Source organism: Salmo trutta, chromosome 10 (genome assembly GCF_901001165.1).
Source record: "Salmo trutta chromosome 10, fSalTru1.1, whole genome shotgun sequence".
Taxonomy (NCBI): domain Eukaryota; kingdom Metazoa; phylum Chordata; class Actinopteri; order Salmoniformes; family Salmonidae; genus Salmo; species Salmo trutta.
In genome coordinates, this window is record NC_042966.1 from 29,640,481 (window position 1) to 29,654,547 (window position 14,067).

Sequence of the window (14,067 nt, forward strand, 5' to 3'; positions counted from 1 at the left end):
GACTTAAAAATGCATATTCTCATATATATATATATATATATATATATATATATATATAGGGATAGAGAAGAGGAGAGAGAAATTTTAACAAGAGAAAGAGGAGAGGAGTGATGTTAGATGTCTCTCCTCCCCACTTCTAAAACCAAAGTTGTGCCCTGGTAAGATATGAGATGTTTTACAAATCTGTGTTGTTTAGCTTGATGGGAGGGCACTCTCAATAAAACATATCACCGGATATTTTTGGGGGTGTGGTTAGTTTACACTAGTTTATCTCCAACAACCAGGTAGAAAAATGAGGGTCCTGGTCCTCATATTGGGGAAGAGAAGAGTGAAAGTCTAGTGATTAAATTTTTGGGGGGACTGTTAGAATGGTAAATCAAAATATAAGGGAAACTCACAGTTTGTGAAATGGGACGAACAATTCACAGGGTGAATTCCAAAGTTATCTATGATGAATGATTACACGTTAGGTTTAAACTCGTCTCCCATAATCTGCAATCAATTATACAAATACCACTACTGCCCTCTGCTGGTGATGTGTGGCTATCGCATAACATAGTCGGTCTGTATCATGATGAAATGTAACTCCTAAATAAATACAAATATCTATGAACTTATTCTTACTCGGGCAGAGAAAATACATGTTTTAATTGTTTGACATGGACCAGCATGAACCCAAAAATATTTGATTAATAAATACCAAGAATAAAGATGGTTTGCCATTGGCTGAATTCCCTTGTAGCCACTCCCACATGACCTTTTACCTTCTGAGAATTTCCCGCGAACAGTGCACGAGCACTGATGCCTGCAGACCAGACAGAGTTAGCAGATTCTAAACATTTGATGAACTAAATCACTTTATTATACATTTTTCCATAAACAGGCTTTATGGCGAAGCAAAGCAGCATTTTCAATTTTTTCAATAAGTCTCCGCCACCGGTTCCGAAGGCGAAACCGAGTCCCTCGCCCGCAGAAGCCGACTTGCCATCCTCAGTTCGAAAAAAGAACAGCTCTCCAAAAGAAGAAGCTAAGCATGCATCTCAAACTCCCACCACCAAAAAGACTCCTACAAAACCCCTTAATGCAAAAGCGAGCAAAGGTGGATTCGGCAAACTCTTTGGGAATAAGACACTAACAATAAAGGAGAGGTAAGACAGATGGCTCAAATTAGTTAGCTAGCACAAACAACGAGTTGCTTTGTTGTGGCTAGTGGTTTTAGCGGTAGCTAGCTACAGTAGCTAATTATAACTCGTGCAGAAATGCTAATTGATTTGTGAAATGGCTAACTCTCTCGTCTACACAGGACATACGTTATGTAATGCAATACGATTTAGACAGATTAGTGGCTGGATAAAACTGGCTAACCAGCTGATCACTTAACTAGTAATGTTATTTGTGTCTCAATCCTTCAACACACTTCGTTGTGTAGCTGTTTTCTGACAGTGTTGCTGTTGGAGTAATGATACATTCTGATCAAGCATGTCAATGTGCAAAGTAACATGCATGCGTCATTTGGCGGGAGAACGTGTCATGTAATTCAACACTTTCGTGACTGGCATGATGCGGGTGGACGTAGACCCAGGGAGACCAATTATATTCAAAGGGGCAAGGCATCATACCATATCTTAAGATATATGTGAAACTAGGTTTAAGCCTCGATCAGTGTCCATTTCATTTTGGAACACCAGAAGTACCAATGATTGTTTTTATAACTAAACCAAGATAGACAACAGCCTGCCGTTTCCAATGGGAACAAATTCGTCGTAGTGGGTAGAACAAGCAAGGAGGTGGACAGAGCCAAGTACGAGCTAGTGAGAGCCTATTGACACGTTCTAGCATGCATCTGCATATTTCCGTTCGGGAAGGCCTACTCTATCAAGTGCCATGTGTAATAACTGAATTCGCCTTTACACTCCTACTAAACAACGCGATTTTTTTTTTACAACTTTCGCAAAGGGTAAAGTCAACAAAATGTAGTCCACTCTGTAAATAACATTTTAGTTTTGGGAACAGAACTGTGTTGAGATCAAATATTTCATTGATGAGAATGTCAGCCAAAATCCATCTTCTCCCACTGCCAGCCACTGGACTTCCTCTCACTACCATATTTGGTAGTGAGTGGAAACGCCAAGCAGATGCCTCACATTTATACATCTGGTGAAACATCTGGCTCATTGTTCTATCTGTGGAAGTACATTCATTTCCAATGGAATGCTGCATTTGCCCTGCAGCGTTGCGTTGATCGAACGTATTTGGGAAACTGTATGCATAGATGGCTTGACAGAAATGGTAGCAGAAGGTGATTGTTGAACTTTTGTTGCACACACATCCAGATGATGCTGCGTACCATTTTGCGCAATGATGCTGTTGGTGTGAACGAGGCGTTAGCTGAGTTGACAACAACCGGATGCATCCGGTTTTAAGGGATACAGCCAAAGACGGGCAGAAGCTGCTTCTTCAATATAAATCCCCGATCACACCGACCATTAGACACGATGCGCAGAAACACATCATCCTGTCTAATGGTCAACCCGTGGTGAACAGCACCTGTGCAGGCCATCAAATCAAAGGCACTCCTTTGACAAAGTTGTTTTTGACAAAAATGTAAACATATCAGTTTCACAAGGTTGGAGTAATATGTTCATCTACTTAAGACATTTGCTCAAATCTAGGTTGTGCCTTTTTAGATTTTGAGAAAATTAACAAGGAAGATTATTATTTTTTTTTTTACTTCTCAAACCCCAAAATCCGGCCTGGTCTGTTTCACAAGCATTCCCGTCTCATGATCTTGCGCCTCTGGGTTTAGAAACTCTGTGATAAAGCTAATTCAACCCCATTCAACCTAGCTTAATTTTCAGCTGAAAACTGGATGTGGAAACAACGCTCAGGTGTTTTCTTTTACGCCTGCTACCTTAGGTTATTGTAAAACAAATGAATGGGACGGATCCATATTTCCCTCAACCTCCCTTTCCCCTTGAAGTGTGCACTCGTTCACTGCTCCCCACATGTAAAAAGAATTGGATTGGAGTAGGCATTGGCTAGAGTAGACAAGGGAGTTACTATACCAGTGATTTCCTTTCAAATCCATAAAGGGAAGTTCAACAAGTAGACACTTGGGTTGACAGGAGAGATTGTTACTAGGTAACCTGTTGTCTGATATTTTAATTCTCCATCTCATTTTCTTCCAGTCCGGCACCATGTCCATTCAGTGCCGGAGCCTTGGTGTGGGCCAAGCTAGAGGGGCACCCCTGGTGGCCGTGTATGGTAGTGCCCCAGCCTGTCAGCGGGCAGCAGATGAGGGGCAGGGGTAAAAGCCAGCGCCTGCATGTCCACTTCTTCGACGAGCCACCGACCAGGGGCTGGGTCAGCACCAAATATATCCGCGAGTATCAAGGTGAGAAAGCTATGATTTACCTGTCCAAAACTCCCTTCCTTTGCTATCTACAGCGTGCTGCGTCACTCACCTAGCCTGTGCAGGTGGACATCTATTGTCATCTGTTCTTGGTTAGCCTGGCCCCAGATCTGTTTGTTCTGTCTTTCCAACTCCTATGTTTGTTGTCATGGAAGACAATGACCATAGGAGTTTGCAAGATGGCACAAGTAAATCTGATATCAGGCTAATTCTAGCTATGCTACAGCTAGTGATGTAAGATGCCAGTTAAGCGGTTACTACAGCAATAGCTTCTCCAAAAAATGGTTTTATTGATTCTAAAGCAATGTTTTCGGCATTGAGCAAATTTCAGGTCTGCTGAGCGCAAACTTGAATGTTGTGAAAATTCAGTGCAACTTCCCGCGTGCGTTTACTGTGAACACTGAGGCTGTACCTGCTTTAGGTTACAGTGTTAAGTGGCTATGTAGGCTACTGTGGCTATTTGATCATAATGTAGGCCTACCAGAATGGCCTACCATCAAAAACAAAGGAGAAAATGCATCCCATAACATTTTAACATGGAAATAGCTGTTCTATCATTCAGCCTACAGTAGCAGCCAATGTGTGGTGTTCAATGTAGGGCTGCATTTCATGCAACTTGTGGAGAGAAAAAAATTGCAGGTACAAAATCTGTCGTTCTTCCCCTGAACAAGACAGTTAACCCACTGTTCCTAGGCCGTCATTGTAAATAAGAATTTGTTCTTAACCTCTCTGGTATCATTGGGACGCTAGTGTCCCACCTCGACAACAGCCAGTGAAATTGTAGGGCGCCAAATTCAAACAGAAATCCCATAATTAAAATTCCTCAACCATACAAGTATTATACACCATTTTAAAGATGAACTTCTTGTTAATCCAGCCGCTGTGTCAGATTTCAAAAAGGCTTTACAGCGAAAGCACACCATGCGATTATGTTAGGACAGCGCCTAGCCACAAAACACCATACAGACATTTTCCAGCCAAGGAGAGGACTCACAAAAGTCAGAAATAGCAATTAAATTAATCACTTACCTTTGATCTACATCTGGTGGCACTCCCAGGACTCCATGTTACACAATAAATGTTTGTTTTGTTCGATAATGTCCCTCTTAATGTCCAAAAACCTCAGTTTTGTTGGTGCGTTTAGTTCAGTAATCCAAAGGCACAAAGCGCGCTCTCAACATCCAGATGAAAAGTCAAAAAAGTACAATAAAAGTTCGTAGAAACATGTCAAACAATGTTTAAAATCAGTCCTCAGGTTGTTTTTGTCATAAATAATCTAATATTTCAACCGGACAAAAGCTTCGTCAATAGAAAAGGAGAAACAAAGGCGCGCTCCCGATCACACGCTGGACTCATGTCTGGAAATTTCCACTGTCCGCTCATTGAAAGTGCTGTATCGCCCTCATTTTTCAGAGTAAAAGCCTGAAACAATGCCTAAAGACTGGCCACATGTAGAAGAAGCCATAGAGATCGTGAACTGGGTCCTAAGTCTTTGTATGGTGGATAGGCTTTCAATGGAAAAACAGCCTTTCAAAATAATAGTACTTCTTGGATGGATTTTCCTCAGGTTTTCGCCTGCCATATCAGTTCTGTTATACTCAGACATGATTTTGGATACTTTAGAGTGTTTTCTATCCAAATCTACCGATTTATATGCATATCCTAGCTTCTGGGCCTGAGTAGCAGGCAGTTTAATTTGGGCACGCTTTTCATCCAAAATACCGAATGCTGCCCCCTACCCTAGTGAAGTTAACTTCTTACATCTAGGGGTTCCGCTAGCGGAACGCCTCGCCAATATCCAATGGAAGAGCGTGGCGCAAAATACAAAAACCTAAAATTCAATAATAACAATTTTTCAAACATACAACTATTTTACACCATTTTAAAGATAAGACTCTCGTTAATCTAACCACATTGTCCGATTTCAAAAAGGCTTTTCAGCAAAAGCAAAACATTAGATTATGTTAGGAGAGTACACAGCCCAAAATAATCACACAACCATTTTCCAAGCAAGCATATATGTCACAAAAACCCAAAACACAGCTAAATGAAGCACTAACCTTTGATCTTCATCAGATGACACTCCTAGGACATTATGTTATACAATGCATGTTTTGTTCAATCAAGTTCATATTTATATCAAAAAACAGCTTTATTCATTGCGATGTGATGTTCAGAAATTGTATTCCCACCGCAAACTTCCGGAGAATTTACTAAATTACTCATCATAAACGTTGACAAAATGCATAACAATTATTTTAAGAATTATAGATGCAGAACTCCTTTATGCAATCGCTATGTCAGATTTTAAAATAGCTTTTCGGCGAAAGCACATTTTGCAATATTCTGAGTACATAGCTCAGCCATCACGGTGAGCTATTCAGACACCCGCCAAGTTCGGGGCTCACTAAACTCAGAATTAGTATTAGAAAAATGTTATTACCTTTGCTGATCTTCATCAGAATGCACTCCCAGGACTGCTAATTCCACAAGAAATGTTGTTGTTTTTGTTCAAAATAATCCATAGTTATGTCCAAATACCTCTGTTTTGTTCGTGCGTTCAGGTCACTATCCAAAAGGTAACGCGCGAGCACAATTCGAGACAAAAAAATTCTAAATGTTCCATTACCGTACTTAGAAGCATGTCAAACGCTGTTTAAAATCAATGGTATTTTTATGGTATTTTTCTCGTAAAATAGCGATAATATTCCAACCGGACAATAGCATATTCATTCAAAGGCTGAAAGAAAAAACAGTGTGGTCTCGTGAACGCGCATATCCAATCTCTTATCCAACCAGGCAGACCACTGACAAACTGAGCTACAAAACTCTGCCCAGAGACAGGAGACGCCTCAATCCGCTTTCTGAAGGCTTTTGAGAGCCAATGGAAGGCTTAGAAAGTGCTACGTAACCTCACAGATACTGTAGTTTCGATAGAGAACCAAAAGAACTACAAATTCTCAGACAGGCCACTTCCTGCTTGGAATTTTCTCAGGTTTTTGCCTGCCATATAAGTTCTGTTATACTCACAGACACCATTCAACAGTTTTAGAAACTTCAGAGTGTTTTCTATCCAAATCTACTAATAATATGCATATTCTAGTTTCTGAGCCAGAGTAGTAACCTGTTTAAATTGGGTACGTTTTTCATCCGGCCGTGAAAATACTGCCCCCTCTAGCGAAGAGGTTTTAACTGACTTGCCTAGTTAAATAAAGGTAAAATATATTTTTTCCCCCTATTTATCCCCTTGTCCTTCAGACACAGTGACTGAAAATGTTGTCATGTTTGATGCAAGAAACCACTTTACAAAATAAAATGCATTATTATTCCCATACCATTATTACAGAAAATCTGAGAAATTATGCTGCCCTCTGTCTATTGGCTACCAATCTTATTAAAGCCTATCTCAAAATACAACACTGCCCATTTAAGACGACAAACAAGCTCTTTACCGGACTTGCATTTCAAAGATATCTAGAAATGTTCATGTTTTGTGCTCTTGTAGGAGGCAATCACTCCCCTATTGCTGACTAAAAATTATCTGTAACTTGGCTAATAACTAATTAAATAGCAAAGTATATGACCAAAATGTGCACGTGTGGCTACATGCAGCTTTTGCTTTGATCTCAAAACAAGCACATCTACTCACAACCGTTTATGCTGTAAACACAGTCCAGTTCAAAGTAAGTGGCACAGATCCATATGTGGCAATGGTCTATTTGCGTATAGACCTACTGCAGCTCTGATTGTTTATGCCGCACCAGTCTGTGTAGCATGCGGGCTGAGTAGTGGGTGTCAATGCAATAGAATCCTACTCCGTGTTTTGCCTATAACAAAATCTCTCGCATAGTTTGTTTTATTTCGGTATGTTGCATTGAAAGTGACTAATATTGCGTTGATTCGATCACAATTGATAGTGTTAACAGGGAAAACTCTAGAACAGTGGTCACCAACCTTTTTATGAGTAAAGATCACTGAGTCAAAATGCAAGCTGAGATCTACTGCTCAGCTTTTTTTTTAACATGACTTAAAAAACCATAAGCCTACGCAACGTTAACCAATTAACAGTCCCTCCAGGATTCTGCAATTGCATAATTTAATGCAAAATGAACCAATCAGCGCATATTATGCGAGCGCTCGCAATTTTGACATATCCCTGCACTTTTTGCACATAAAAGGGTTCAATCAAAAGCGGGTTTGTAATTTTGACTAATTACTGCACTGTTACTGTGGAAAATCGTCCAATCCAACCACACATCAAAGTTTTTTCCCCTTGGCCTGTCAGCGTGTTCACGTGCGAGAATGATGGCTGATTGTTGATGGCTGGCGGGCAGTACAAGGAACAGAAATCAATCTTATTTGCCAACAAACGACCGTGCGAAACAATTTCCAAATGTTTTTTGAAACTAGAGAAATTCAACAATCACTTGGAATCAGCAAAGCATATGAGAATGTCAGAACAGTTCCCACAGCAGCGGCAGATCACCATGACTGAAGTGGTAGCAGGGAAGACTGTGGCAAGCGCTGGAAGAATCAAGGTGAGTGGCGATTTACTCAAACTTGTACTCCGCTAACCATGGCTTTAGTAGGGTGGTCGGCACTCTGCTCTCCCCAGTCTGTCTATGGAGAGCGCTGCTCAAAGCACTGAGTGCAATTTGTCAGCTTTGCCGTTTTAAACTCTAAAACTTAATACGGATCACTAAAGCACAATCTTTCAGGATTTTTTTTAGAAATGGTAATACTGTTTCAAGAGTGTATATCAACCCTAATACTCTATTTTGACGTTTTCTGTTCTTTATCTCCCTTACGACCGTTTGAGAAAAAAATCACAATCAAGTATTTTGAAGACAACTTGTTAGAAAGAAATATTGATCCTTAAATTGAAAGCGATTGATCAGCTTTGAATCAACTTTTTTTTTGAGAGAGAGCTAGCGTGAGTAGGAATGTGAGATGCATCTTGTGTTGATAGCAAGCCCAAAGCCTGATGGAGAGGTGAATGTGTGAGTAGATTATGACAGAGCTGTTTTCTCAGGAAAATAAACAAAATCAAAACATCTAAAGTACTCAAATTGTTTTTGTATTATGTATTCTGCTTAAAATTGAGCACACATGACTTTTTATTGCTTTATGAAATTTAACGTGAAAAAAAAACATCGCAAAATGTATCGCAGAATTTCAAAAAAGCTGCCACAAAATCAGGCATTTCTGGCTGCAGAAATCACACAAAAAAGGACAGCGCAATCCTGGAGGGACTGCATTAAAAACAGTACTGTAGCAATGAGGTTTGAGCAGTAAGCTATAGGCCCAATATATTTATCAACGCATACTGGCTTTGCTTGAATTGCCCTGTCAATGCATTGTTGTTCAGGCCATAAAAATAATTTTAAAAACATTTCAAAATTTGAGGTAAGCTATATGATCACACCTGTAACAGAGCTGTTGTATTACTTGAGGCACAGCTGAGTGAGCATACATTGTGATGTGCCTGCATCTGATGATCAGTCTGCTTGAGGGTCCGCCTCTCAACAGCCCTTTGCTCTCCCTTTTGTCCACTGACCAAAAGGGGACAGTCTTCCAGCTGATGGCAACTCGAGTCGCACCGCATTATTTCTGCCTCATGCACAAGTTCGTATTTTTACTTCTGTGAACAGAGAGAGATTCCTCGACCCAAGCCGCTAATAATAACAACGCAAGTCCTATAGATACACATTCCTACTCATTCATTACTGTTGCACTGCTTGTTGTAGCGCTGAGTGGAAATAGGAAGAATGCACATTTTACGGCTCATAAAGTGTTGAATACAAAGTGTTGACAGTGCTGAGTAAGAACTTAAACATGAACTCACTCATAAAAACACCATCTCTTTGCTGTATTCGTTGACATTTTTCTCTTTAGTCATGGTTTAAAATGTTTTGTAATCTCAGTATCAACTTTGCTGTAGATTTCTTATGCCTGCTACGTTACTGCAGACACGGCAATCTGGGCCGTCCGATTGGCCAGCGTTAGGCCTGTAGTACACTTCATTTGCTCTCTGGGCCCGCCGGGAAGGCAGTTTGTACCTTCAGACACGTGAAAAGTTTCTAAATGGCAACAGTTGGCCTAGTCGGCGCGCAGGGCAACTGAATCGGGTGCATTTACTGCCAACAGCCCCCCCCCAAAAAAGGAACACAGCTTTATTGTTTTTTTTACAGAAATGTTGGTGATCCACTATTAATGCCTTGGTGACCATTGCTCTGGAAAGTTGAGTGAAGTTCAATCTCGTGCTTCTCTCTGTGGGCTAATATTTCTGCGCGACAGTCCTGGGGAGCTGCTCTGCAGTCTCGGAGCTACTGCGCTCGAAGATTAGACGGAACGTTGTTTTAGAGCCATATACACTTTGGAGTGTACTAAAAATAATGTCGCTTCTCACTTGTACTCCATCCCAGGCTCGGACAGCAGTGATGCTAAGACAGGAGGGGTGTTCTTCAGTGGTAAGCCTGTGATCCGCAGGGCCATGGAGCTGGCTGATGCTGCTATGCCAGACAGCCCAGAGACCAGACTGAAGATGCCTGTCTGTATGGACCCATCTGATGCTGAGGAAGACGAGGAGGAGGATATGGAGGTGAGAGAACCTTTCCGTTTGTATGTACTGCTGCTAACATTGCATTTCCATTTGATAGATTGATACTTTATTAATCCACAATCTAGTAGTGGTGCAACGGATCACAAAACTCACGGTTTTGAGTCATGGATCGGCTAATTTTTCAGCTCCGCAAAAAAAAGGGAGACATAACTTTGCTTTCCATTTATTACTTAAAGAACACTTAAAGCAAGGAACTTTGCAATGTTTAAATAAAATCTTAAAATAAAATATTCAATACTCAATTGTTAAATTAAAGTACAATATGCGGCATGATACCTTCTTCCTTTGAACAATAGTGAAGGAAAAAATAGCCTGTGTCAACATAATCTCTTTGCTTTCTTTTTAACCTTTTTTTTTATAACTTCAACTTCTTTTTCAGAAAGATGAGGATGTCTACATTGTCTGGGGAGAGGGTTGACCTCTTTGCAGTTACTATGTTTCCTGCTGTGGAAAACACCCTCTCGCTGTGAACTGAAGTGACAGGCACAGCCAGGTAGCATCTTGCCATCATGGCAATGTGAGGGTATTTACACTCATTGCTTTTCCACCATGTCAGTGGATCACCATCCACTAGAACACCGCTTGTTGACTTGTAGGATGCCACCTCCTCTTTGATGGTGTTGGCAAACGTCTTGCCTGTGTCCTTGCTCGCAAAAGTCTCCCCGAAAAGCTCCTTCATGGCCAAATTGTTTTGTGGAGGAGATGCCTCTGAGTTGGCTCTGTGGCTTGACCCTGCAGAAAAAATGACTACCGTAAATTCCGGACTATAAGCCGCAACTTTTTTCCCAGGCTTTGAACCTCGCGGCTTAAACAATGACGCGGCTAATATATGGATTTTTTCCGCTTTCAAATGTTTTTTCTCCAAAAAAACACATTCTGTGACGTGCTCAGTTTTTTTGCCGGCATGAAGCTTTCATTAGACCAATGAAATTGCCGAACGGGTTACGGTCAAACAACTTTTGTTTACTGTTTAGATTAAATCGAGCGCTCTCAAACTTCCCATCATTCTGATTACGGTAGTCATTTTGTCACCCTCATCATGGCAAAGACACGGAGAAATGCATATGATGCAGCTTTCAAGTTGAAGGCGATTGATCTGGCTGTTGGAAAAGGAAATAGAGCTGCTGCACGGGAGCTTGGTCTTAATGAGTCGATGATAAGATGTTGGAAACAGCAGCGTGAGGAATTGACTCAGTGCAAAAAGACAACTAAAGCTTACTGCTAATTTTTTTTTTTTTTTTACAAGCCGTGTTTCGTTAAAGCCTATTTATTTTTGTTACAAGCTGTGTTTCGTTAAAGCCTGTGTAAAGTTCATTTGTTTGAATGTACCGGTAGGTACCTGCGGCTTATAGACATGTGCGGCTTATTTATGTTCAAAATAATACTTTTTTAAAAATTCAGTGAATGCGGCTTATATTCAGGTGCGCTTAATAGTCCGGAAATTACGGTATCTATTGAACTATTTATTTTCATATTTCATAGAACTATAATTGTGGCAATAACATTTAATAAAAGCCATTATTATTCCAACTCAAAAATGGATGATTCTATTGGCAATAGCGTAGACTAAGATTTATTTTTTTACCTCTTTAGTGGCCACAATCTCAGTGATGAGGTCACTGTATGTCCTCCGGTGTAGGGCATGGTCTAGGTGAGACATGTTGAGAGCTTCAAGTTCCTTGGCGTTCACATTAACAACAAACTAACATGGTCCAAGCACACCAAGACAGTCGTGAAGAGGGCACGACAAAACCTATTCCCCCTCAGGAGACTGAAAAGATTTGGCACGGGTCCTCAGATCCTCAAAAGGTTTACAGTTGCACCATTGAGAGCATCCTGACAGGTTGTATCACTGCCTGGTATGGCAACTGCTCGGCCTCCGACCGCAAGGCACTACAGAGGATAGTGCGTACGGCCCAGTACATCACCGGGGCCAAGCTTCCTGCCATCCAGGACCTCTATACCAGGCGGTGTCAGAGGAAGGTCCTCAGACTCCAGCCACCCTAGTCATAGACTGTTCTCTCTGATACCGCAGGGCAAGCGGTACCGGGGCGCCAAGTCTAGGTCCAAGAGGCTTCTAAACAGCTTCTACCCCCAAGCCAAAGACTCCATAACAGCTCATCAAATGGCTACCCATACTATTCCCCCCCCCCACTGCTACTACTCTCTGTTATCTATGCATAGCCACTAACAACCCTACCTGCATGTACATAATTATCTCAATTACCTCGACACTGGTGCCCCACACATTGACTCTGTACCGGTACCCCCTGTATATAGGCCTGCTGTTGTTATTTTACTGCTGCTCTTAAAATATTTGTTATTCTTATCTCTTACTTTTTTTAGGTATTTTCTTAACTGCATCGTTGGTTAAGTGCTTGTAAGTAAGTATTTCACTGTAAGGTCTACTACACCTGTTGTATTTGGTGCATGTGACAAATGACATTTGATTTGACTTGAACCTTGGATCCAGTGCAGTAGATCTATGAAGGTAGTCCTGTACATTAGGGAGGTATCTGGGGTTCAGGTCCTCTCTAATGGCAGCCTTGACATCTCTAGTGATGGCGCTGTCTTCCTATCTTGGGGCCATAGATTGTAGAATCCTTGTTTTCAGAGGTAGGATCATGGACACAGACGGTGCAGTTTCAGTGCTCAATAAGGTTGTAACTGTTTTGAGGGGTTTGAGCACCTGGAGGACCTCCTCTGCCACTTTTACAGCTGCCTGCTGCTCAAGATAGAGCTCCAACGTGTCATAAGTGGAGTTCCATCTTGTTGTGACATTGTGTATGAACTTGTGGGTCGGTAGCTGTAGCATTTCTTGCTTGGTCTTAAGCACATGAGCGGCTGTTGTGCTCCGGTGGAAAAAGGAAACCACCTTCCTGATCCTCCCAAGGAGGCGATCCATCTTGTTCACTGAGATTCCCCTTTGAGATGTTAAATTGATCACATGTGCAATGCAAGCTATCTGTGTCCCCAGTCCAGCCTCTCACTGCATTTACTTGGTTCTTGACATTATCTGTGGTGGTTGGGATATTGTTATTGGGCCTCTAGCTTCCACTCTGCTACTGCTCTTAGCAGTACCGGCGCAAGATTTGTGTTTCTCTCATAGAGGGGGCGTGTCTGTAGCACCGGACTTCACATCTCCCACTCCTCTGGTGTAGTGAGCAGTGAGTCACGTAGCTTTCTGTTACCCTGGAGGTCCCCTCCTCTGGTGTAGTGAGCAGTCAGTCACATAGCTTTCTGTTACCCTGGAGGTCCCCTCCTCTGGTGTAGTGAGCAGTGAGTCACGTAGCTTTCTGTTACCCTGGAGGTCCCCTCCTCTAGTGTAGTGAGCAGTGAGTCACGTAGCTTTCTGTTACCCTGGAGGTCCCCTCCTCTGGTGTAGTGAGCAGTCAGTCACGTAGCTTTCTGTTACCCTGGAGGTCCACTCCTCTGGTGTAGTGAGCAGTCAGTCATGTAGCTTTCTGTTACCCTGGAGGTCCCCTCCTCTGGTGTAGTGAGCAGTCAGTCACGTAGCTTTCTGTTACCCTGGAGGTCCCCTCCTCTGGTGTAGTGAGCAGTCAGTCACGTAGCTTTCTGTTACCCTGGAGGTCCACTCCTCTGGTGTAGTGAGCAGTCAGTCACGTAGCTTTCTGTTACCCTGGAGGTCCCCTCCTCTGGTGTAGTGAGCAGTCAGTCACGTAGCTTTCTGTTACCCTGGAGGTCCCCTCCTCTGGTGTAGTGAGCAGTCAGTCACGTAGCTTTCTGTTACCCTGGAGGTCCCCTCCTCTGGTGTAGTGAGCAGTCAGTCACATAGCTTTCTGTTACCCTGGAGGTCCACTCCTCTGGTGTAGTGAGCAGTCAGTCACGTAGCTTTCTGTTACCCTGGAGGTCCACTCCTCTGGTGTAGTGAGCAGTCAGTCGCGTAGCTTTCTGTTACCCTGGAGGTCCACTCCTCTGGTGTAGTGAGCAGTCAGTCACGTAGCTTTCTGTTACCCTGGAGGTCCACTCCTCTGGGGTGTGGGTAACAGGATGCCTTGGATAATTCATCGAC

At 42.2% G+C, this 14,067-nt stretch overlaps 1 protein-coding gene across 1 annotated transcript in view; it reads left to right on the top strand.

Moving 5' to 3' along the window:
• The first annotated feature begins 761 nt into the window (after positions 1–761).
• msh6 (mutS homolog 6 (E. coli)) overlaps positions 762–14,067 on the top strand; it is a 34,217-nt gene continuing 20,911 nt past the window's right edge. The window contains exons 1-3 of the mRNA XM_029765260.1: positions 762–1,148; positions 3,189–3,394; positions 9,838–10,013. Coding sequence (XP_029621120.1) covers positions 889–1,148; positions 3,189–3,394; positions 9,838–10,013 — 642 coding nt within the window. The 5' untranslated portion in view covers positions 762–888. The remainder of the gene's footprint in view (positions 1,149–3,188; positions 3,395–9,837; positions 10,014–14,067) is intronic.